The sequence below is a fragment of the Cryptomeria japonica genome, chromosome 6 (genome assembly GCF_030272615.1).
Source record: "Cryptomeria japonica chromosome 6, Sugi_1.0, whole genome shotgun sequence".
Classification (NCBI taxonomy): Eukaryota; Viridiplantae; Streptophyta; class Pinopsida; order Cupressales; family Cupressaceae; genus Cryptomeria; species Cryptomeria japonica.
In genome coordinates, this window is record NC_081410.1 from 548,147,249 (window position 1) to 548,170,620 (window position 23,372).

Here is a 23,372-nt window from a genome sequence, read left to right on the forward strand (position 1 = left end):
CCCCCCTTTTCACTAGTCTCAGAAATCACCCCCTCCCCCCAAATATTACAAGGTTGACACTTTATAATTAGTACATTTACAAGGCTTTTTATCATATTACAATTCTTTAAGAAACCAATAGAGATTTCAAATACAAATAGTTTGAGACAAGATCTGAAACAAATCAGCCTTATAACTGCTTAATTTATCTCAATACCTTTCCAACAACTATTAGTTTTGAAAACAGAGTTGTGAGGAGAAAGATATGACCAGTTGAAAAGAAAAAGAAGCAGTTGATACAACCTTTAATATCTGATAGAAAAAGGCAAAAAATTTCAATTAGACCTGCAATAATGGAGAGTGCTCATTTCCAGCTTTCCGTCAAGTATTTGTTTGCAAAAATCTAACACCCAAGGCAAAAGTTGTGCAACTTTTAAGAAATGTTGCTGAATTTCCCTGATAGAAAAATGGCTTAGGCCCTATTTAAGCTCGATTTCTGCAAAATTTATTCATTTTCTAGAAATACCATCTGAAACCCAAAAGTTTTTCGATGCTGAGAAGAAAACCCAGAAATCGTTTTTTGTGAAAGTGAACACAAGTTGAAACACTAAAGCCAAAATGAAAATAGCTCCAGTAAAAAAAAATTTACTTTGATTTTTTACCGTGTCCTCCAAACTCTGATTTTGGTGAAGTAAAAGTCACTTTTGACTTTGTCAAGCCTTATGGACACTCTGAAAATTCTTATTAAGCTTCCAATATTACCACAAAGCTACAATCACCCAGATCTTACAAGAACACATACATGTAAACCAAATTTAACTAGAAGTTAATTTCCTTTAAACTGTTCTGATTCTCCAAATCACACGAGAATGCAGGAGAAGAGCATACTTATTTTTTAAGGAAAATATTAGCTATATAAAAGTCTCAAATCTCTCAAATAAATAAAAAAAAAGCAATGAGCTATACCAGACAATAAGCTCTGATACCATGTGAGATTCTGCAAGAAGCGAGAACCGAGCCAAGATCTGATGTCGGTCGTAGATCACATGCAACTCCTCACGCAACAGATGATCAAAGATCAAAATAGCTGAATGAAGATAATTTCGATATGAGAGAGAAATAGAGACAAAGAAGAGAATTTGGAGAAGACTCTCACCGAGCTATCACTTCACCTGCTTGACTAGTGAAGGTGAGAGTATAGTGCTTATTATATAGAAAAATATAAGCATATACATCCAAGGGGTGCATTAACTCCTATTCCCCATAAAAAGTGGGAGGTTTTACCTTCTTGGCAAATGCCAAAACATGTGGCATAACCTCCTTACATGAAGACAAAAAAGGAGTTGAGAAAGTTGGCACATAAGGCCAAAAGAGGGTGTGAAACCCAACTACCCCATAACCCACTTAGGAAATGACAAAATAGTGGTTATGAGAAGTGGCACAACAAGTCAAAAGAGGGTGTGTAACTCAACTACCCATGTGAGGTGGAGAGTTACACATGTAGCTGAAGTATTTCGCCACATGTCCTCATATAAACCACTCCTATTAACCTAAGCAAGCTTAAATAATATGTGTAGGAAAAATAAATACCCCCTAACATAAGGAAAATAAAAAACCTTCAGTAACAAAAATCACATAGTAAAGATTCTAATGCTACTTGACGTGTCATTACATCAACCATAATGAGCAAGAAAATAAAAAAAGATTGTTTGATATGCAAAACAAGTAAGTCATTGAAGGTTAGTAGAACAACATTAAGTAAAGCATTAAAGAGGCGAGAACAAATAGAGGAATCTAACAATAATTCTCTTTGGGCATTCTCAGGTAGACTACCATGCAAAGACAAGGTTGTTGTAGATGCACTAAAAACATTAATTGAAAATTTTTGGCATGACAACACAACAGTATCGCCCAACCAAAGAGATGTTGTTAGAAGGCAAATTGGGTCTAAAAATTGTGAGCCACATGCGAAACACTATTTGGATATGACTCAAACTAAATTTTATGAAAGATTCCTTCAAAAGTTTCCTTAAATAAAAATTTCTCAAAGATTTTTTGAAATGGCAAAACCATTTTATATTAATATTGATCATGTACGCACCATGTGTTGTTGTAGGATGCATATTGAATTTTCCATGCATTATGATATTTTTCGTCATATTTGTTCTACTTTGCACACTAACGATGTTTTGCAGGAATGTAATATACAAGCACCTCCTAAGTCGGCAAGAGAATTTATTTCAAGTGTGTTATGTAATAGACATGATGGTTGCATTTATTATAAGATGCCTTGTTTGGAAGGTTCTTGTGCTATATGTGGTGGTTTGCAACGTTTACGAAGATGCATACATTTGGAAAGCACACATGCAATTGGTACGAAACTAGTTTCTTTTGGAAAATACAAGACAGTCACATATGGAGTTAAAGATGGAAAATATTTGAAGAGATGTGAGCTAGTGAAAAATGATATATGTGTAGCTCAATTTATGAAAATGTTTCAAGAGAAACTAGTTTATGAGTACATAATGCATACACATAGAGCTCGACGGTTAGATGAGCAATTCAAGTTGTGTAAGGACACATTTCCTTTTGGCACCATTGTCTCTTTCGTTGATTTCACTGAAAATTATACACTACAACCTCAAAATGAAGTGCAATCCATGTATTATCACACTACACAAGTTTCTATTTTTTTACACATAGCATTCATGCATGCAGATGATAGCACAGAGTAGGATAGAAAGGTTGTAAGAGAGTATCACTTCTACATAAGTGATGACCGTACTCATTCATCAGAGTTTGTACAAGGATGCTTTAAAGTTTTCTATGATAGTTTAAGGGAAAGGAACATACGATACAACCGACACTTAATATGGTCAGATAATTGCATCGCACAATTCAAGAATGCAAGGATGTTTTATTGGCTGACAAGGATGCATGTGACAAGCGGTGTACAACATTTTTGGAATTTCACTGAGGCTGGACATGGTAAGGGAGAGCACGATGGTGCAAGAGCATGTGTGAAAAGAGCCCTAGCCAGGGAAGAATTGAAGTACGAAGGTGGTGCTGAGTTGGTAGATGCAGAAACAATTGTGTGATGGTGTAAGTCTACGATGGGTCCAGGTAATCCAAGTGCGTCATTGGTTCGTAGATATTTTTGGTTGATTACTGAATCTAACATTGAAAACTATCTAGATTGTTGTACAGTTGCAGGATCGAGTGACATGCACTCATTTATGAGTTCAAATTCAAGTTCACTGGTAATTTATACGAGACAGATGGTATGTTTTTGCTCTTCATGCATGTATTGTTTGTGGGAAGAATGTGAATCAGAAGAGTGGGCTGACAAATGGTCTTGTATACCGTTGGTTCCCATTGATTCATATCAAATTCCCAAAGCACTACAATTGAGCCAGATGGAGACATCAGTGGATTTTGACCATGTATCCGACCTATTGGATTCAGGTGATTTTTTGAGTTAATTTTTTTGCTAGTATTATTTTTGGTTCATTTTGTTGTACATCATACTTTATTTTTGGTATTAATTAACACTTTATAAAATGCAGGTCATGTGTATGCAATTGTTGCAGAAGAGAACAATGAAGAAGGAACATATTACTATTTGTGTCGTTGTGTTGAGCCTAAAAGAAAATTGACAACCATAATCATTGACAGAGAGGGTATTGAGTACCCAATAGGGTCTGTTGTCATGACAGGAACATGGCTTCGGAGATACCCTATCAAGAATTCTAATGTTTGGTTGTTTGAGGACTTTGAAACACACAGACATATTCTTCATTTCTCTAACCTTGTTGGTGCAACAAATATTCATTTGATGAAGTATCGTGGTAAACCTCATAACAAGATTTTATGGAAAGTTCATGAATCTGACCACAAGGCAATACTTGACACAATACGGTTTAGAGCCGATCCTGAAGGCTCACTTGATTGATTCTACGGTTCAGAGTAGAATGATTTTGAGAATTTTGTATAAATCGTCGACAAATTGTTCTATATTGATTTTTTGTATATATAAATGCCCATGAGTTGATTTTTACATGTTTAGGGGCATAATTTTGTATATTTAAGTGGCAATGAGCTGATTTGTACATATGTACATACCAAATTTTGTATATTAAAATGGCAATGAGCTGAATCGCACATATTGTAATGCCAAATTTTGTATAAAAGCCCATAAGATGATTGTATATTAAAATGGCGATGAGCTGAATCACATATACTGTAATGCCAAATTTTGTATAAAAGCCCATGAGATTATTTGTAAGACAATTTTTTGTATAATCAAATAGCCAAGAGTTGATTTGACCATATTTAGAGGCAAATATTTGAATAATATGTGACAATGTTTTGTGACTATTTTGTGTGTCAATGTTTTGTGACTATGTTTTGAGTATATGTGATGTGTCCCTAGTCAATCATGAGCATTCTTGATTCTTGTATAATCATGGATAATTATTTGAGTCATTATCGGGTCATAGGGGTGATAGATTCAGACTAGATACAATTTGAGCAAAAATTGTCATTGTTGTCAAAAAAATTGTCAAAAAAGTTGTCAAGCAATTTCTACATTGCGTCGGTAGGGTATGACTCTCGACTGGTGCTTTGGGATGCATGATAGGGGCATGCCTAGTGTAAACATGCCCACCCCGACGCACTCGTGATGTCCGTTTGTGCACATGAGGAACAGAATCAATTCTAGCCAATCTTGCAACTTTTCCTTGCAAGCAACTGACGGTTTTTTGAGCAGGCGAAAAAATGCTACTAATTGGAAATGGCTTCGAGTCATCAAAAACCGAGATAGGACATTGTGGAGGACCCTCACGTGACCCCACGGGATCAAACATATCGACCGTATGTGTCGTGGATTGGAAGAAACAGTTCGTCAAATTTTGACAATTTTTTGGACTCAGGGCATTTGAGAGATCTCACCGGTAGGGTATGACTCTCAATGTTCTTGTGCTTTGGGATGCACGACAGGAGCATGCCTAGCATAAAAATGCCCACCCAGACGTGCTCGTGACGTCAGTTTGTGCACACGAGGAACATAATCAATTCTAGCCAATCTTGCAACTTTTCCTTGCAAGCAACTGGCAATTTTTTGAGTAGGTGAAAAAATGCTACTAATTGAAAATGGCTTCGAGTCGTTGAAAATCGAGATAGGCAATTGTAGAGAACCCTCACACGACCCCACGAGATCAAACAGATCGACTGTATGTGTCGTGGATTGGAAGAAACAGTCCGTCAAATTTTGACAATTTTTTGGACTCAGGGCATTTGAGAGATCTCACCGGTAGGGTATGACTCTCAACGTTCTTGTGCTTTGGGATTCATGACAGGAGCATGCCTAGCATAAAAATGCCCACCCAGACGTGCTCGTGACGTCGGTTTATGCACACGAGGAACAAAATCAATTCTAGCCAATCTTGCAACTTTTCCTTGCAAGCAACTGACGGTTTTTTGAGTAGGCGAAAAAATGCTACTAATTGAAAATGGCTTCGAGTCATCGAAAACTAAGATAGGCCATTGTAGAGGACCCTCACACGACCCCACGGGATCAAACAGATCGACCGTATGTGTTGTGGATTGGAAGAAACAGTCTGTCAAATTTTGATAATTTTTTGGACTCAGGGCACTTGAGAGATCTCACCGGTAGGGTATGACTCTCGACGTTATGGTGCTTTGGGATGCATGACAGGGGAATGCCTAGCGTAGACATGCCCACCTAGACGCGCTCGCAACGTCGGTTTGTGCACACGAGGAACGAAATCAATTCTAGCCAATCTTGCAACTTTTCCTTACAAGCAACTGACGGTTTTTTGAGCAGGTGAAAAAATGCTACTAATTGAAAATGGTTTCGAGTCATCGAAAACCGAGATAGTCAATTGTAGAGGACCCTCACGCGACCCCATGAGATCAAACAGATTGATTGTATGTGTCGTGGATTGGAAGAAACAGTCTGTCAAATTTTGATAATTTTTTGGGCTCAGGGCACTTGAGAGATCTCACTGGTAGGGTATGACTCTCGACATTCTAGTGCTTTGGGATGTACAACAGGGGCATGCCTAGTGTAAACATGCCCACCTGAACGTGCTCGCGACGTCGGTTTGTGCACACAAAGAACAAAATTTGATCATTGCGAGCGTGAGGGTGCTCTCGCACCAAACACATTATTGTTTAAATTCATATTGTCGATTTTTGTTGTTTATATTCATATTGTTAATTACATATGCAAATATTCATTTAAATTTATAAAAGGGCAGCCACCAAATACAACGAATACACAATAATGAACTGAATACAAGGATTTTTGTAGGGTTAATTCAACATTTTAGAAATTTTATCAAATCATATTCCACGATTGCAATGCTTTATATCATATATTTTTGTTGTTTATATTCATATTGTTGATTACATATGCAAATATTCATTTAATTTTATAAAAGGACAACCACAAAATACAACGAATACAAAATAATGAACTCATTACACATTTATTGGATTGAATATCGATATTTATATATATAAAAAAAGGCATGTCTGCCAAGTCAATACAAGTATTACAAAAATGTGGCATATGTCATGTCCAAATTGATATACAATAAAAATTTAGAATATATCTACATGTATTGGTCATTCTATGAACAAAACTAACACTATATGATCCTAAACTTCTAGTGGATCATCAAAATCAAGCCTCTTCGACGCAACATGCGGCTATGTAGATGGCTGCAAAACCACAATTCAAAAGCCAAGTTAGAATTCTTTTGTAGAAAATAGTTCACAATTAACATCATAACTATGCATTTAACTTTAATTCCTTTGCCATTGAAATGTAGATTACCTCATCGGCTGATCCAGGAGCTAATGTCTTTGCTCTCCTCTCCTTGTCACTCTTAGGAGTTTTCTTGAAGACATACTTAAATGGATCCATGTTATGGTCGTACCGCGAACAAGTCTATTGTAGATTAAATGTACAATTAATACAATGTACTAACATAAATATATCAAAAACACTTAAAAGCTATAATATAGAGAACAATGACGTACCTGTGCCTCAGATGCTTCTCCAATGGACTGAGGATGGCTCACCAACGATGTAGAAACGGTCGCTATTACCTATACAAAAAATGTACAAAGATTAAATACAATTAATATAATGATAAGTATTGAAGGTTGAAAACAATTAATTTTACATATCAAACAAAAGTGTACCGGATCCTGATATGCTTCTCCAGTGCAAGGAGGAGGGTTCGCCATTGACGAAATAGGTATGGATATTTCCTGTATGAAAAAAATATAAGATTATAATATATCACAAGTTCACATGTACACGTGCATATAATCATGAAATCAAGAAAATAAAGTAGAGATACATACCTCCACCCTCTCTTGATTCGCGGGCGAATCAGGTGCATTCAACATATCCACAAAGCTCAATGGCCGTTGTACATGTAAAATAGAGAAAAAAACACTAATCAATCTACAAACCCCAACTAATACTTGATTTCAACATTTTCAAACAATTGTACAACTAAAAATGTGTTCAATTACCTTCTTCACACATTTTGGTGTCTTCAAGATATTCTTTTTCTTCAGATGAGCCCTAGACGCGAAGGGGGTGCCCTAAAAACAAAAAATTAATATGAGATATTAGTACAAATAATAAATTAAACATAATTTTAAAAATCTAAAATGAAATGACTTGCATATTTCAACAAAACAATACATAAAAAGAGTTGTACAAAATATGATATCGTATAGCCTTGTAGGCCAAAATCGATCGCCGACAGTGTGATGTCATCAATCTGGGACATTTCGTCCCCTGTCAACACCTACAAACCAGAAATTGGACCAAGCATTAAAGATAGTTAATATATCTTGTATTTTTTTGAATTCAAAGTGTACTATCCTATTTTAACATGTTACAAAATTTATACCTTAGGCGTCGAAGTTGCAGCTGTGATAACTGGGGGAGGTGTATGGGATACCGCTGCTGCATCCTGAAATGCATATTATTTGTCTCAATTTAAATCGATGTATAAATGAAAATTCATTTATGTAATTACAAAATTAAAGTGACTGATAAATAAAATGTTATGAATTCAAATCAACACACCTGTGTTTGTGGCTCATGGGCAAACACCATGTCCATCAACTCATCTGCCAGCGCGACATCCTCAACCGCGTGAGCCTAACATCTACAACCACAAATCGTGCATAGATGATATGAGTATCCATCTGCACCGGCTGCATCATCTATCCCCGAGCAACTAACACACATATGCTCGATGGGTTCTCTGTCGCCCTCTAACGGCTCATCATCCAATACAATAGGGTGTGCTAATGATGTCCCATGTTGGATGATGGCACCAGTCAATGCTATGGCTGCCTGAAGAGTCTTTAGCTCCATCGACTCTTGCAGCTCTAATGGGACAGCCTGATGCACCTTGGATTTGGGTGCTAGGGGGTAGTGACTCTCCGCGGCTAATCGCCTACGGGCTCCAGGTCTATCTTGGGTAGAGCCACCACCTCTACCATGAAACTCTCTTATGTCAAAATAATTTGGGCGCACATTGAGCACAAACTCACAATATATTTTTCTCAAAAAATATAATGGCACCTCATAATTATTACAAGGTGGATCGTCAAAGACCATCCACCACCTCTACCAAAAAAGATTCTTCATCTGCACATTGGTACACCACTGTATGGGAAACCTCTTTGCATTAGGAGGTAATGACTGACCAGTTCTGGGGTCAACAAAAAGGGCACATATTTGTTGTTTAGAAATATTTTTGTTTTTAACTCCATCGTATGATAGCCCATTGGCATAGAATTGACGACACCTATCCCTAAAGCTTCCCCATTTGGTAATTTCTGTGGAAACAGCTATGGCACCACTAGCTAATGTTTCTAGGCTAGTGGTGAGGGATTGATGATGGTCAAGCTCAGAAATTTTCAATTTTACAATCAGTCTATTGATTTTGGATGTATTTTGCCCTAACTGATTAATTAATTCTTCCTGTGTTTCGGCTGTGCGGTCAAAAGGAGGAATTGGGGGTTGTTCTTGTGTGTTTTCAGGAGGTGCATTTGGTTGTTCTTGTGGGTTTTCAGGAGGTGCATTTGGTTGTTCTTGTTCTGGATTAGAAGAATCTGGTTTTTGAAACAAAAAATGAAAAAACCTAATCAAAATTAATAAAATTAAATTCAAAATGTAAAACAAATTGCATAAACCAGAAAGAAAGAGAAAAATAAACAAAAACTAACCTTGATCCATAGCCTGGAGGACAAATTTAGCACCTCGTTTGCGGTTTAGGTTAGAAAATGGGAAAAAAACAAACTAAAAAATGTGCTTTTCGAGTAAATGAGGACCCAGTTTTTTTTTAAAATTTTTTTATCATGTACCGCGTACGCAGTTTACAAGGATTATTAGCACGTATGCGCTCATTTTCCTATAAGCAGCACGTACGCGCTGATTTTCCTAGCCGTAGCGCGTACGCGCTACCTTTTCTAGGCTCGGGAAGAACAAACCTAAGCGCATACGCGAGAATTTGAAATTTTAAAACCGTGTACGCGCTGCCTGTTTTTCCAAGTTTTTTTTTGGTGGTGTCCACTTTTCTGACCACCATCTTTGTGCACACGCCCATATACTAACTATCTTTAATGCTTAGTCCAATTTTTGGTTTGTAGGTGTTGACAGGGGACAAAATGTCCTAGATTGATGACATCACACTCTCAGCGATCGATTTTGGCCTACAAGGCTATACGGTATCATATTTCATATAACCCTTTTTATGTATTGTTTTGATGGAATATGCAAGTCATTTCATTTTAGATTTTTAAAATTATGTTTAATTTATTATTTGTACTAATATCTCATGTTAATTTTGTTTTTTTAGGGTACCCCCTCCGCATCTAGGGCTCGTCCTAAGAAAAAGGATTCCTCGAAGACGCCAAAACGTAGGAAGAAGGTAATTGAACACATTTTTAGTTGTACAATTGTTTGAAAATGTTGAAATCAAGTATTAGTTGGAGTTTGTAGATTGATTAGTGTTTTTTGTCTATTTTACATGTACAACGACCATTGAGCTATGTGGATTTGTTGAATGCACCCGATTCACCTGTGGATCAAGAGAGAACGGAGGTATGTATCTCTACTTTATTTTTTGATTTCATGATTATATGCATGCGTACATGTGAACTTGTGATATATTATAATCTTATAATTTTTTCATACAGGAAATATCCATACCTATTTCATCAATGGTAAACCCTCCTCCTTGCACTGGAGAAGTATCTCAGGATCCAGTACAGTTTTGTTTGATATGTAAAATTAATTGTTTTTAACCTTCAATACTTGTCATTATATTAATTGTATTTAATCTTTGAACATTTTTTGTATAGGTAATAGTGATAGTTTCTACATCGATGGTGAGCCATCCTCAGTCCATTGGAGAAGCATCTCAGACACAGGTATGTCATTGTTCTCTATATTATAGCTTTTAAGTGTTTTTGATAGTTTCTACATCGATGGTGAGCCATCCTCAGTCCATTGGAGAAGCATCTCAGACACAGGTATGTCATTGTTCTCTATATTATAGCTTTTAAGTGTTTTTGATATATTTATGTTAATAAATTGTATTAATTGTATATTTAATCTACAATAGACCCCTTCGCGGTACGGCCATAACGTAGATCCATTTAAGTATGTCTTCAAGAAAACTCCTAAGAGTGACAAGGAGAGGAGAGTGAAGACATTAGCTCCTAGATCAATTGATGAGGTAATCTACATTTCAATTGAAAAGGAATTAAAGTTAAATGCATAGTTATGTTGTTAATTGTGAACTATTTTCTACAAAAGAATTCTAACTTGGCTTTTGAATTGTGGTTTTGCAGCCATCTACAGAGCCGTGTATTGCATCGAAGAGGCTTGATTTTGATGATCCACCACAAGTTTAGGATCATATAGTGTTAGTTTTGGTCATAGAATGACCAATACATGTAGATATATTCTACATTTTTATTGTATATCGATTTGGACATGGCATATGCCACATTTTTGTAATACTTGTATTGACTTGGCAGACATGCCTTTTTTTATATATATAAATATCGATATTCGATCCAATAAATGTGTATTGAATTCATTATTTTGTATTCGTTGTATTTTGTGGTTGTCCTTTTATAAATTTAAATGAACTCGTGGGGTCGTGTGAGGATCCTCTACAATGGCCTATCTCGGTTTTTTATGAGTCGGAGCCATTTTCGATTGGTAGCATTTTTTTGTCTGCTACAAAAACTGTCAGTTGCATGCAATGCAAAGTTGTCAGATTGGCTAGAATTGATTCGGTTCATCATGTGCACAAACTGACATCGTGAGAACATCCGGGTGGGAAATTTTACGCTAGGCATGCCCCTTTTGTGCATCCCAAAGCGTCGGAATGTCGAGAGTCATATCGTACCTGTGCGATCTCTCAAGTGCCCTAAGTCCAAAAAATTGTCAAATTTTGACGGACTGTTTCTTCCAATCCAGGACACATATGTTCAATCCTTTTGAACCCGTGGGGTCACGTGAGGATCCTCTACAATGACCTGTCTTTTTTTTTTACGAGTCGGAGCTATTTTCAATTGGTAGCATTTTTTGCTTGGTGCAAAAACCGTCAGTTGCATGCAATGCAAAGTTGCCAAATTGGCTAGAATTGACTTGGTTCGTTGTGTTCACAAACTGACGTCGATAGAACATCCGGGTGGGCATTTTTATGCTAGGCATGCCCCTATCGTGCATCCCAAAGCACCGAAATGTTGAGAGTCATGCCGTACCGGTGTGATCTCTCAAGTGCCCTGAGTCCCAAAAATTGTCAAATTTTGACGGACTGTTTCTTCCAATCTAAGACACATATGTTTGATCCTTTTGAACCCGTGGGGTCGCATGAGGCTCCTCTACAATGTCCTCTCTCGTTTTTTGATGAATCGGAGCCATTTTTTATTGGTAGCATTTTTTTCGCCTGTTGCAAAAACCGCGAGTTGCATGCAATACAAAGTTGCCAGATTGGCTAGAATTGATTCAGTTTGTCGTGTGCACAAACCGATGTCACAAGCGCGTCTGGGTGGGTATTTTTATGGTAGGCATGCCCCTGTCATGCATCCCAAAGCACCGAAACGTCGAGAGTCATACCATACCGGTGCGATCTCTCAAGTGCCCTGAGTCCAAAAATTTGTCAAATTTTGACAAACTGTTTCTTCCAATCCATGACACATATGGTCGATCATTTTGAACCCATGGGGTTGCGTGAGGCTTTTCTACAATGTCCTCTCTCCGTTTTTTACGACTCGGAGCCATTTTCGATTGGTAGCATTTTTTTGCCTGTTGCAAAAACTGTCAGTTGCATGCAATGCAAAGTTGTCAGATTGGCTAGAATTGATTCAGTTCGTCCTGTGCACAAACCGACGTCACGAGCGCATCTGGGTGGACACGATAGGCATGCCCCTGTCATGCATCCCAAAGCACTGGAAAGTCGAGTGTCATACCCTACCGACGCAATGTAGAAGTTGCTTGATAACTTTTTTGACAATTTTTTTGACACCAATGACAATTTTTGCTCAAATTGTATCTAGTCTCAATCTATGACCCCTATGACCCGATAATGACTCAAATAATTCTCCATGATTATACAAGAATAAAGAATGCTCATGATTGACCAGGGACACATCACATATACTTAAAACATAGTCACAAAATATTGACACACAAAATAGTCACAAAACATTGTCACATATTATTCAAAAATTTGCCTCTTAATATAGTCAAATCAACTCTTGGCTATTTGATTATACAAAAAAATATCTTACAAATCATCTCATGGGCTTTTATACAAAATTTGGCATTACAATATGTGTGATTCAACTCATCGTCATTTTAATATACAAATCATCTCATGGGCTTTTATACAAAATTTGGCATTACAATATGTGTGATTCAGCTCATCGCCATTTTAACATATAAAATTTGGCATGTACATATGTACAAATCAACTCATTGCCATTTAAATATACAAAATTATGCCCCTAAACTTGTAAAAATCAACTCATGGGCATTTATATATACAAAAAATGAATATATAACAATTCGTCGATGATTTATACAAAATTCTCAAAATCATTCTACTCTGAACCGTAGAATCAATCAAGTGAGCCTTCAGGATCGGCTCTAAACCATATTGTGTCAAGTATTGCCTCGTGTTCAGATTCACGAACTTTCCATAAAATCTTGTTATGAGGTCTACCATGATACTTCATCAAATGAATACTTGTTGCAACAACAAGGTTAGAGAAATGAAGAATATGTCTGTGTGTTTCAAAGTCCTCGAACAACCAAACATCAGAATTCTTGATAGGGTATCTCCAAAGCCATGTTCATGTCACGACAACATACCCTATTGGGTACTCAATACCCTCTTCATCAATGATTGTGGTTGTCAATTTTCTTTTAGGATCAACACAATGACACAAATAGTAATATGTTCCTTCTTCATTGTTCTATTCTGCAACAACTGCTTACACATGACCTGCATTTTATAAAGTGTTAATTAATACCAAAAATAAAGTATGATGTACAACAAAATGAACCAAAAAGAATATTTACAAAAAAATTAACTCAAAAAATCACCTGAATCCACTAGCTCGGATACATGGTCAAAATCCACTGATGTTTCCATCTGGCTCAATTGTAGTGCTTTGGGAATTTGATATGAATCAATGGGAACCAACAGTCTACCAGACCATTTGTCAACCCACTCTTCTGATTCACATTCTTCCCACAAACAATACATGCATGAAGAGCAAAAACATACCATCTGTCTCGTATAAATTGCCAGTGAACTTGAATTTGAACTCATAAATGAGTGCATGTCACCTGATCCTGCAACTGTACAACAATCTAGATAGTTTTCAATGTTAGATTCAGTGATCAACCAAAAATATCTACAAACCATTGACGTACCTAGATTACCTGGACCCATTGTAGACTTACACCATCGCACAATTGTTTTTGCATCTATCAACTCAGCACCACCTTCGTACTTCAATTCTTCCCTAGCTAGGGCTCTTTTCACACATGCTCCTGCACCATCGTGCTCTCCCTTACCATGTCCAGCGTCAGTGAAATTCCAAAAATGTTGTACACTGCTTGTCATATGCATCCTTGTCAACCAATAAAACATCCTTGCATTCTTGAATTATGCGGTGCAATTATCTGACCATATTAAGTGTTGGTTGTATCGTATGTTCCTTTCCCTTAAACTATCATAGAAAAATTTAAAACATCCTTGTACAAACTCCGATGAATGAGTACGATCATCACTGATATAGAAGTGATACTCTCTTACAACCTTTCTATCCTCCTCTGTGCTATCATCTACATGCATGAATGCTATGTGTACAAAAATAGAAACTTGTGTAGATTGATAATACATGGATTGCACTTCATTTTGAGGTTGTAGTGTATAATTTTCAGCGAAATAAACGATAGAGACAATGGTGCCAAGAGGAAATGTGTCCTTACATAACTTGAATTGCTCATCTAACTATCGAGCTCTATGTGTATGCATTATGTACTCATAAACTAGTTTCTCTTGAAACATTTTCATAAATTGAGCTACACATATATCATTTTTCACTAGCTCACATCTCTTCAAATATTTTCCATCTTTAACTCCATATGTGACTGTCTTGTATTTTCCAAAAGAAACTAGTTTCGTACCAATTTCATGTGTGCTCTCCAAATGTACACATCTTGGTAAGTGTTGCAAATCACCACATATAGCACAAGAGTCTTCCAAACAATACATCTTATAATAAATGCAACCATTATGTCTATTACATAACACACTTGAAATAAATTCTCTTACCGACTTAGGAGATGCTTGTATATTACATTCCTGCAAAACATCGTTAGTGTGCAAAGTAGAACAAATATGACAAAAAATATCATAATGCATGGAAAATTCAATATGCATCCTACAACAACACATGGTGCGTACATGCTTAATCTTAATATAAAAAGGTTTTGCCATTTCAAAAAATCTTTGAGAAATTCTTATTTGAGGAAACTTTTGAAGGAATCTTTCATAAAATTTAGTTTGAGTCATATCCAAATAGTGTTTGGCATGTGGCTCACGATTTGTAGACCCAATTCACCTTCTAACAACATCTCTTTGGTTGGGCGAAACTCTTGTGTTGTCATGCCAAATTTTTTCAATTAATGTTTTTAGTGCATCAACAACAACCTTGTCTTTGCGTGGTAGTCTACCCGAGAATGCCCAAAGAGAATTATTGTTAGGTTCCTCTATTTTTTCTCGCCTGTTTAATACTTTACTTAATGTTGTTCTACTAATGTTTAATGACTTACTTGTTTTTCTTATCAAACGATCTTTTTTTATTTTCTTGCTCATTATGGTTGATGTAATGACACGTCGAGTACCATTAGAATCTTTAGTACGTGATTTTGAACCAATAACTTGATATGCATCAAATAAATTTCTCACAATAGTTCTTTCACTGTTACTTTCAGATGATCTTAGGCCTAGAAATTTCATTGTCTCTCTAAAATTCAAATTTTTAATCATTTGAAAAATTAATTGACATCTTGCGGTTTGATTTAAGTTATTAAAATAAATTTGCCATATTCTTTTAACCATTCTCCTACAAGTTCGTTCATTCATTTTATTGGGCATTGACTTCAATATATTCTCATCAATGTCAATTAGATACTTTGGTTTCCTACAAATGATTCTAGGAGGTGTTAACATCGGTGCATTATGTACATTCAATTCATCAAGTAGAGAAGGTGTAATACATTAATCATTTAATTGATTATTCAATGCACTATCTTCTTCAATTGCATTAGTATCAAATGGTAAATCAAATGTCTCTTCTTCAATTGCATTAGGTGCTTTATATTCATTTGGTAAATAGAATTGAGATGTTGAGGATGACATACCTTCTTCTCACATTGTTCTTATGTCACGCAATTTCTTCATACGCTACCTTTGTCTTTCCTTTTGAGCCTCTCGTTGTTCCATCATTCCTCGCTTGTTCTTTCCCATGGTTGATATCGACTGTCCTAAATAGAATCATATTACATATATATGTAAACAAAAGCTCATAAACAAACAAATAACCATAAATATGTATCTTATCACTATTTTTTGGAATCAAACTATTAAACAATCACAATACTGTTGACAAAAACTAATAAGAACAACAATTCAATCATTTGAAATCATGCAAAAACAAAAAATTCACTTACTTCTATATATAATACAGTGATAGCAGTGCTGACACAGTTCTAGTGGGGCCTTCAATGACCTCAAAAACTTCTTTTGAGGTCGTTGAGGCTCTTGGGCAACTAAAACTATGTCTATAAACCGCATACGCGCTACATTAATAACTGTGTACACGCTGTTAGTCCATAAAATGTTGACAAGCCCAACGGTATTCTTTTTTCCCATTCTGGACTAATAAGTAGCGTGTACGCGCTCCAAAGCCTAAAAAATGTTATCGCATGGTAATGAATAATGGGCTCAGTAAAAGTAATATGTACCGCGTACGCGCTCCTTTGCCTTAAAAAAGTTATGGTAGGGCATTGAACTAATAGTTTCAGTATCCCGTACGCACTATTGTTAGTAGAAAAGATGTGAATGAAAAGGGAGAGAGAGAGAGAGAGAGAGAGAGAGAGAGAGAGAGAGAGAGAGTAGGGTGGAGGGAGAGAGGAGGGGGGGCGGAAGGGAAGGGGAAGGAGGGAGGGAGAGAGGGAGAGAAGAGGGTGGGAGAGAATAAGGGGTATGGAGGGAGGGAGAGGAGAGGGGGGAGGGAGGGAGAGGAAGAGAGAGAGAGAGAGAGAGAGAGAGAGAGAGAGAGAGAGAGAGAGGAGGGAAGGTAGAGGGAGGGAGAGAGGGAGAGAAGAGGGGAGAGAGGGAGAGAAGAGAGGGTATGGAGAGAAGAGGGGGGGGGAAGATAGAGAGGGAGAGAGGTAGAGGGAGGGAGAGAGGGAGAGAAGAGGGGGGAGGGAAGGAGGGAGAGGGAGAGAGAAAGGACACAGGACACCATATGACTGATCTCGATTGTGACTATAGGAATTACAAAAGAAGATAAAGAGGGAGGGAGAGAAGAAGAGAAAGAGGGATGGGGTATGGATGAAGGGAGAAGGGGAGAGAGTGAGAGAGAGAGGGATGGGGTATTTAGGAAGGGAGAAGGGGAGAGAGAGAGAGGGAGAGAGGGAGATAGGGAGAGAAGAATGAGGGGGGACATAGGGAGAGGAAGAGATATCGAATCCGGGACACAATATGACACTATATTATCCCTATAGCACACCATAGGACCTATAACGATACCAAATTGTGTCCTAAGGGGTCACAGAACACCATAGGACCCTTTAGAACACCATATGGTGTTGTTATGGGTCATTGGTGTCCTGAGGGGTCTTAAGGGGTCACAGGACACCGTCTGACCTCTTAGGAAACAATACGACCTCTAATGAGACCTAAGGGGTCATATGGTGGGCTAATAAAATGATATATTAAATTTAAAGTTATGAATAGAACATCATACAATGAGACTCCAAGCGAACAAACATCGAGGCTTCGCTAAAAAGCAAGTGTAAGAGCTTGACCTAACCCTAAGACTACTGCCTAAGTTCTAAAACATATGATGCTATTAAATTTGCAAGGTTATAAGACTGATCTTGATTGTGATTATAGGAATTACACACTTGATTTCTTTCATGGGTATGTACCGTTCCAAGTTGTTTGACAAGTGATGATCATCATATACTACCATTGCCATGCATACAACAAACTTTAATTTCTTTAGGTGACAGGCGTTGCATAACAACATGGGAACTCTCGCATACCCACCACTATCATTTTATGGGACATCATTTGTTTTACTCTCCCTCTTTCTCTTCCTACCTGTTGTTTCCTTCTGAAAAACATATTGCAGGTACTCTAACTCATCATGTTGCTTTGTTGACACTATTTTTCACATCTGCTATGCTCATTAAAAACACATTCAAAAAGAATATTGTTGTGCAGGTTTCCTTGTTTGTCACGATAATACACTCGTGGTTCAATCTCAAACCCTATTCCTCCTATTCAATATACACACACAAATCCATCAGCCAATTTTCTTAGGAGAGCATACATGATAAAAATCAAAGAGGAAGTTGCTAACAAGAAATAAATTCACTTACTTCTATAGAAGTGCAGACACAGATGCGGTGGGGTATGGAGGGAGGGAGGGAGAGAAGAAGAGAAAGAGGGATGGGGTATGGAGGAAGGGAGAAGGGGAGAGAGCGAGAGAGAGAGGGATGGGATATGGAGGAAGAGATAAGGGGAGAGAGGGAGGGATGGGTTATGGAGGAAGCGAGAAGGGGAGAGAGAGAGGGATGGGGTATTTGAGAGAGAGAGACAGAGACAGAGAGACAGAGAGAGGAACCTTGTATGCGTTTGAGAGGGGGAGACAATACACTTACATGTGTATATATATGTTTAATATATTATATATTATATGTATATACACATATTATATATACAATATCATATTATACACATATTATATATTACATATATTATATGTATATACACATATTATATATAAAATATCATATTATACAATAGCGCGTACGCGCTGTTTATAGTAAAAAGAGCGCGTACGCGCTGCTTACACCACAAGTACCCCGTACGCGCTTTTTAAACTTGTAGTACCCCGTACGCGCTTTTGACTGTTTAGGCTTGGAAATAGGATTGGATGACAAAGCTATGGTTTGGAAGTTTGATTTCCCTCCATTTCTCTCATTTTTTATGTGTTTTATTTTATCAACTTGGTTTATTGACTTTGTCATCATCAGGTTTACACTTCATCAAGTGGGTATTTCTAAAATTGCCACCATATTTTCACCCATCTTCTAAGATTTCTAACCATATAATTTTTTTTCAATTTGAACAACAATAACATATTATTATTGAATTTCTTTTACCAGTGTCTCCATAGTTCTCACAGACATAGGTGCACCATTTTTTGAATAACTTTTGATATACTTATCCAAATTTTAAAAAATTTATATATTATTGTAATGCACTTGATTCTTTACAATTTAAAAAAAAAATGTATTTTTGATTTGTTTAGTGCAACTTATGCTTAACGCACGAACAGGTACCTAATTTTCAGGATGTGCTCGATTGGAAAAATCATTAAAAAAAAATACTCAACAAAAAATTACAAAAAAATACACATCTTCTAGTGCTCACTCTCAACTATCTTTCTGCGAAAGGATTTGTCAAAATACTAAATCTAACTATGAATTTTTTGATGCGCACGTCAAACACTATGTTATGCTTTTTAGAAAAAATTAGGGTCAGTTTTTCGTGCGCGAAGGATTTGACCCCCTTAATCTTATCAAATTTTGAAAACGTTTAGTAGTTTGGAAACTAGATTCAGAGTACTACAATATTTGTTCTTTTATTATCTTCATATCTTGAGTGGATGACTTTCAAATTTTGCCTCCAAGTTCAGGTTCACTTGATTTCAGAAAAAAAGTGTCTACTTATACCCCCCTTTTTGACCACCATCTTTGTGCACTTACCCCACATTTCTTGTTGGAGTTGGTTATTTGTTGTCAATGGTGGGTTGGATGTGGATCGTGTTGAGGGTTGGTTACCCTACGAGCGACTAATTAGAGAACGATTTTCTCCCTTCTTACTAGCCTCTATGGCGGTTTTTGACTTCTTCCAGGGGATGTCATTTTCTTCTTGGGACAATGCTTTTGCCCTGAATCCTCTTGTGTATCCTCTTGAGGGATGATTTAGTAGTTATGCTTTGTTGAAGAAAGTCCTTCAAGGTGGTCTTTCAGGCAAAAGGTTGTGGGAAGCCTTTAAAAATTTGTTGTTTGTTTTCTGTTCCCTTGGATTCTTTGGTCACAATATAAGGGGGAAGATGGTTTGGGGTTCTTCCCTAAACCCCTTTGTTCGGATTATGTGATTATGTTGCATCAAGATCCTTGTTCCCACTAGTTTGAGGCTCCCATCAAAAGCCTTTGTTCAAAAAATGGCATGTCCTTTTATGGTTTTTGTGATCCCGGTGGTCTCATTGCTTGTGAGTTCCTCATTTTTGTGCACGTACGTGGTGATTTTGTTATGGTTTCGACCTCTCTCGATTTCATCTAAATAGACCCTTACATACCTTCTCACAAATGTATTATTATTTATCAAAATACACATATATTCCAATAAATTCCTCTATATTACCAGTGTATTAGAGAGAGAGAGAGAGAGATAGAGAGAGAGACCTTGCATAATTCAACACATATTTAATTTGTTTCAAGTAACCTTACATACATTCTCACAAATTTATTTCTATTTTATCAAAACATGCACACACACACACACACATATATATATCTCTCCAACAACCAGCCCAACTTAAGCCTCTTTTAGGACAAGACTAATTTCTTCATAGATGACAACAACCACTTGCAAGCCACCACTATTGAGCAAGTCCAAACACACAAAATCAACTTGAAAATGATATAGAAAGAACCCAAAACATTTAACCAACTACATTACCTATTTCGATCATACTTATCTTTATATTTATTCCCAAATATATTTTTATTTATTAGATTACCTTATATGATTAGTTGCCATAGAAGTTGGGTCCCCTAGTATATATGATGTGGAAGACGTGGCGTGGGGATTGCTTTTAATTCTTCGACCTTCTTTAATGTAACTCCAAACTCGTCGCTCATGTCCATCTGCTCACAGCTCATCCCATCAGGAAGTTCCCACTCAAATGAATGAAGTAAAGAAGCCAAAACCAAATGAACCATACGGCTTGCCAATGGAAGCCCTGGACAAATTCTTCTCCCTGCTCCGAATGGAATTAGCTCAAAGTTTTGTCCCCCATACTCTATCATGCTATTCTCACCCTCTAGAAACCTGTCAGGCATAAATTCTGAAGGATTCTTCCAAATTGAAGGGTCCCTCCCCATAGCCCACACGTTCACCATAACCTGGGTGTCCTTGGGTATCACAAATCTCCCAATCTCGCAGTTGCTTGTGGCTTTGTGGGGAACTAGAAGAGGACCCGGCGGGCGCAATCGGAATATTTCTTTCACGGCTGCATGGAGATACGGCAGACGATCCAAGTCAGATTCTTCCACTTTCCGGCTGGAACCAACAACTTCATCGAGTTCTTGACGGGCTAGGTTTAATTTCTGTGGATTGCGAATGAATTCTGCCATGACCCATTCTATTGTTGTAGTGGTCGTCTCAGTACCTGCAAGAAACAATTCCTGAAACCAGAGAGCACGATTAGAAGTCTGGAAAATAGAAGAGGTTTTAATGATATCAGATTTTTACAATCCATAGTTGTTGTCAACAACGTTGTAATCCGTCATCAGATTAGTTCTCCGTGATACATTATCACAATAGGAGAAAACTAAAAGAGACGTGAAATCTTTCGAGTACTCACAGCTATTAATGCTCGAACACCAGTGAGAGTGAAATCTTCAGTTGTGGAATCCAGCAGAACATCCAGAAAATCCTTCTCCGAGTCGTCACGCTGAAAGCTTTGCCTTTCATGTATGAATGTATCAGAAAAGTCATACAATGCCTTGACATGCCTGGCTATCACACGGGACACTCCCTGGGGTTGGAAGAACCAGAGAAACGGGAAAAAGTCCACCAAATTGGGCTTTTTCAGGACTTTCATCAGTTCACAGATGGTATCTTTGAACCCTGCAGAAGCCGGCTCGTGTGGATCGAAGACACTTGTGCTGAAGATCATGTTGCCTAACAAATTCAGAGTCGTGCAGAACACCGTATGCACGATGTTCACAACCTTTCCCTTGTCCTCGAATATGAGTCGAATCGTGCTAAACACCTGATCTCTTCTGAGATGTTGCAGAGCTTCGAGTCTTTTGGGGCTGAAGAGCTCAACAGTTGAAATGAGACGGAGGTGGCGCCAGTAAGGACCGCAATCAGCCCAAACGAGCGAGGATTTGTCATGTGACAGAGTTTTGTTTATTTCGATCACCGGCCGCCCAGCAAGGATTTTGTCGTGTGTTTTAAGGACCTCCTTGGCCATAGCAGGAGAGGAGACCACCACTGTTGTTCTCATGCCCAGACGGACAGTCATGAGAGGACCATATTGCAGAGAGAGGGCATAGAGAGAGTGGTGAGGCATTGATTTCCCCAGCTGAAAGAGGTTTCCCACAATAGGCCAACCACGAGGCCCAGGGGGCAGACAAAGCCTCGTCCTCTGCTCTCTTCTCCATAGAAAGAAGAAGAATAAAAGTGAACCAGTAGCAAGGAGCACACAATACCAAGAAAACGGAGGATTAAGAATATCCATATTGTCTGTGAAAAAGGAGAGCAGAATACGAAGAAATGGAAGATTAGGAATATCCATGTCATCTGTAAACAAGGTGATCCTTTATTTTCTTTGGTTTTCATACGTAATGTGACCCAGTACCAAATTGTGAAGCTGAGCAAATGTCCACAGACGTGCGTACATTTTGGAACGTAGTGGAATCCAGTCAGAAAAGGCTAGTGGTGAATTTATTTCAAATTTGCAGTAGCACGTTTGTTTAGCAGTCATTGTATTGCAGTCATTGATCCACGTGTGCGGGGTTGCATTCGCCTGCAGGAATTGAATGGATGAATTAATGAATTCAGAAAAGGCTGGTGGTGAATTTATTTCAAATTTGCAGTAGCACGTTTGTTTAGCAGTCATTGTATTGCAGTCATTGATCCACGTGTGCGGGGTTTCATTCGCCTGCAGGAATTGAATGGATGAATTAATGAATTGGTTAGTTTTGATGACGTATACGAGATCATCAGTCTATGAGATCAGGAAGGAATTTAATTCCTGGGTAAGGGAACTGGGTCCTATTTTTTCACGCTTGTAGACGTCTTCATTTCCTAATTGCTAAATCCATACCTAGCTCTTTGTTTTTTTTGGTTTTACTTGCTCCCATAGACGTGGCTTGGCGACTCTTAATATGTGTACATGTTTTATTTATTTAGTTATATAATGTTTGTTTCACATACGAAGTGGGAGGAGTTTAAGATTGAAGAGGGCATTGAAAATAATTTTTTAAACAAAATAGAATATAAGATGCTTTTCAATTGTGTTTTATGAAGTATTATTTTATAAAGCGTTTTATTTCGTATTTTTGACTGTTTTAATTGAGTTATTTTAGAGGTAGAGTGTGACTTGTGATATTTGGAGTTTAATTACATCAAAGGTGTGTTTTTTATGTGAGGGATTACTTTCATGTCTCAAATCAACAAACAATTCAAATTGTTTGGGAATGA

At 37.5% G+C, this 23,372-nt stretch overlaps 1 protein-coding gene across 1 annotated transcript; it reads right to left on the reverse strand.

Annotated features, from left to right (window-relative positions):
- Positions 1-20,347: 20,347 nt before the first annotated feature.
- On the reverse strand, positions 20,348-22,583 carry LOC131073034 (probable (S)-N-methylcoclaurine 3'-hydroxylase isozyme 2). Its single transcript, XM_058009388.2, has 2 exons — positions 21,526-22,583; positions 20,348-21,346 (listed from the first exon to the last, which is right to left on the reverse strand). The coding sequence occupies exons 1-2, from the start codon at positions 22,462-22,464 to the stop codon at positions 20,714-20,716; spliced, it is 1,572 nt and encodes a 523-aa protein (XP_057865371.2). The 5' UTR covers positions 22,465-22,583; the 3' UTR covers positions 20,348-20,713.
- Between the last annotated feature and the right edge of the window lie 789 nt (positions 22,584-23,372).

Coding starts and splice junctions, on each gene's coding strand:
- LOC131073034 (XM_058009388.2), bottom strand. CDS start 22,464: ATGGATATTCCTAATCTTCCATTTCTTCGTATTCTGCTCTCCTTTTTC. Junction 21,347..21,525: donor GTGTTCGAGCATTAATAGCT/GTGAGTACTCGA, acceptor CTCTGGTTTCAG/GAATTGTTTCTTGCAGGTAC.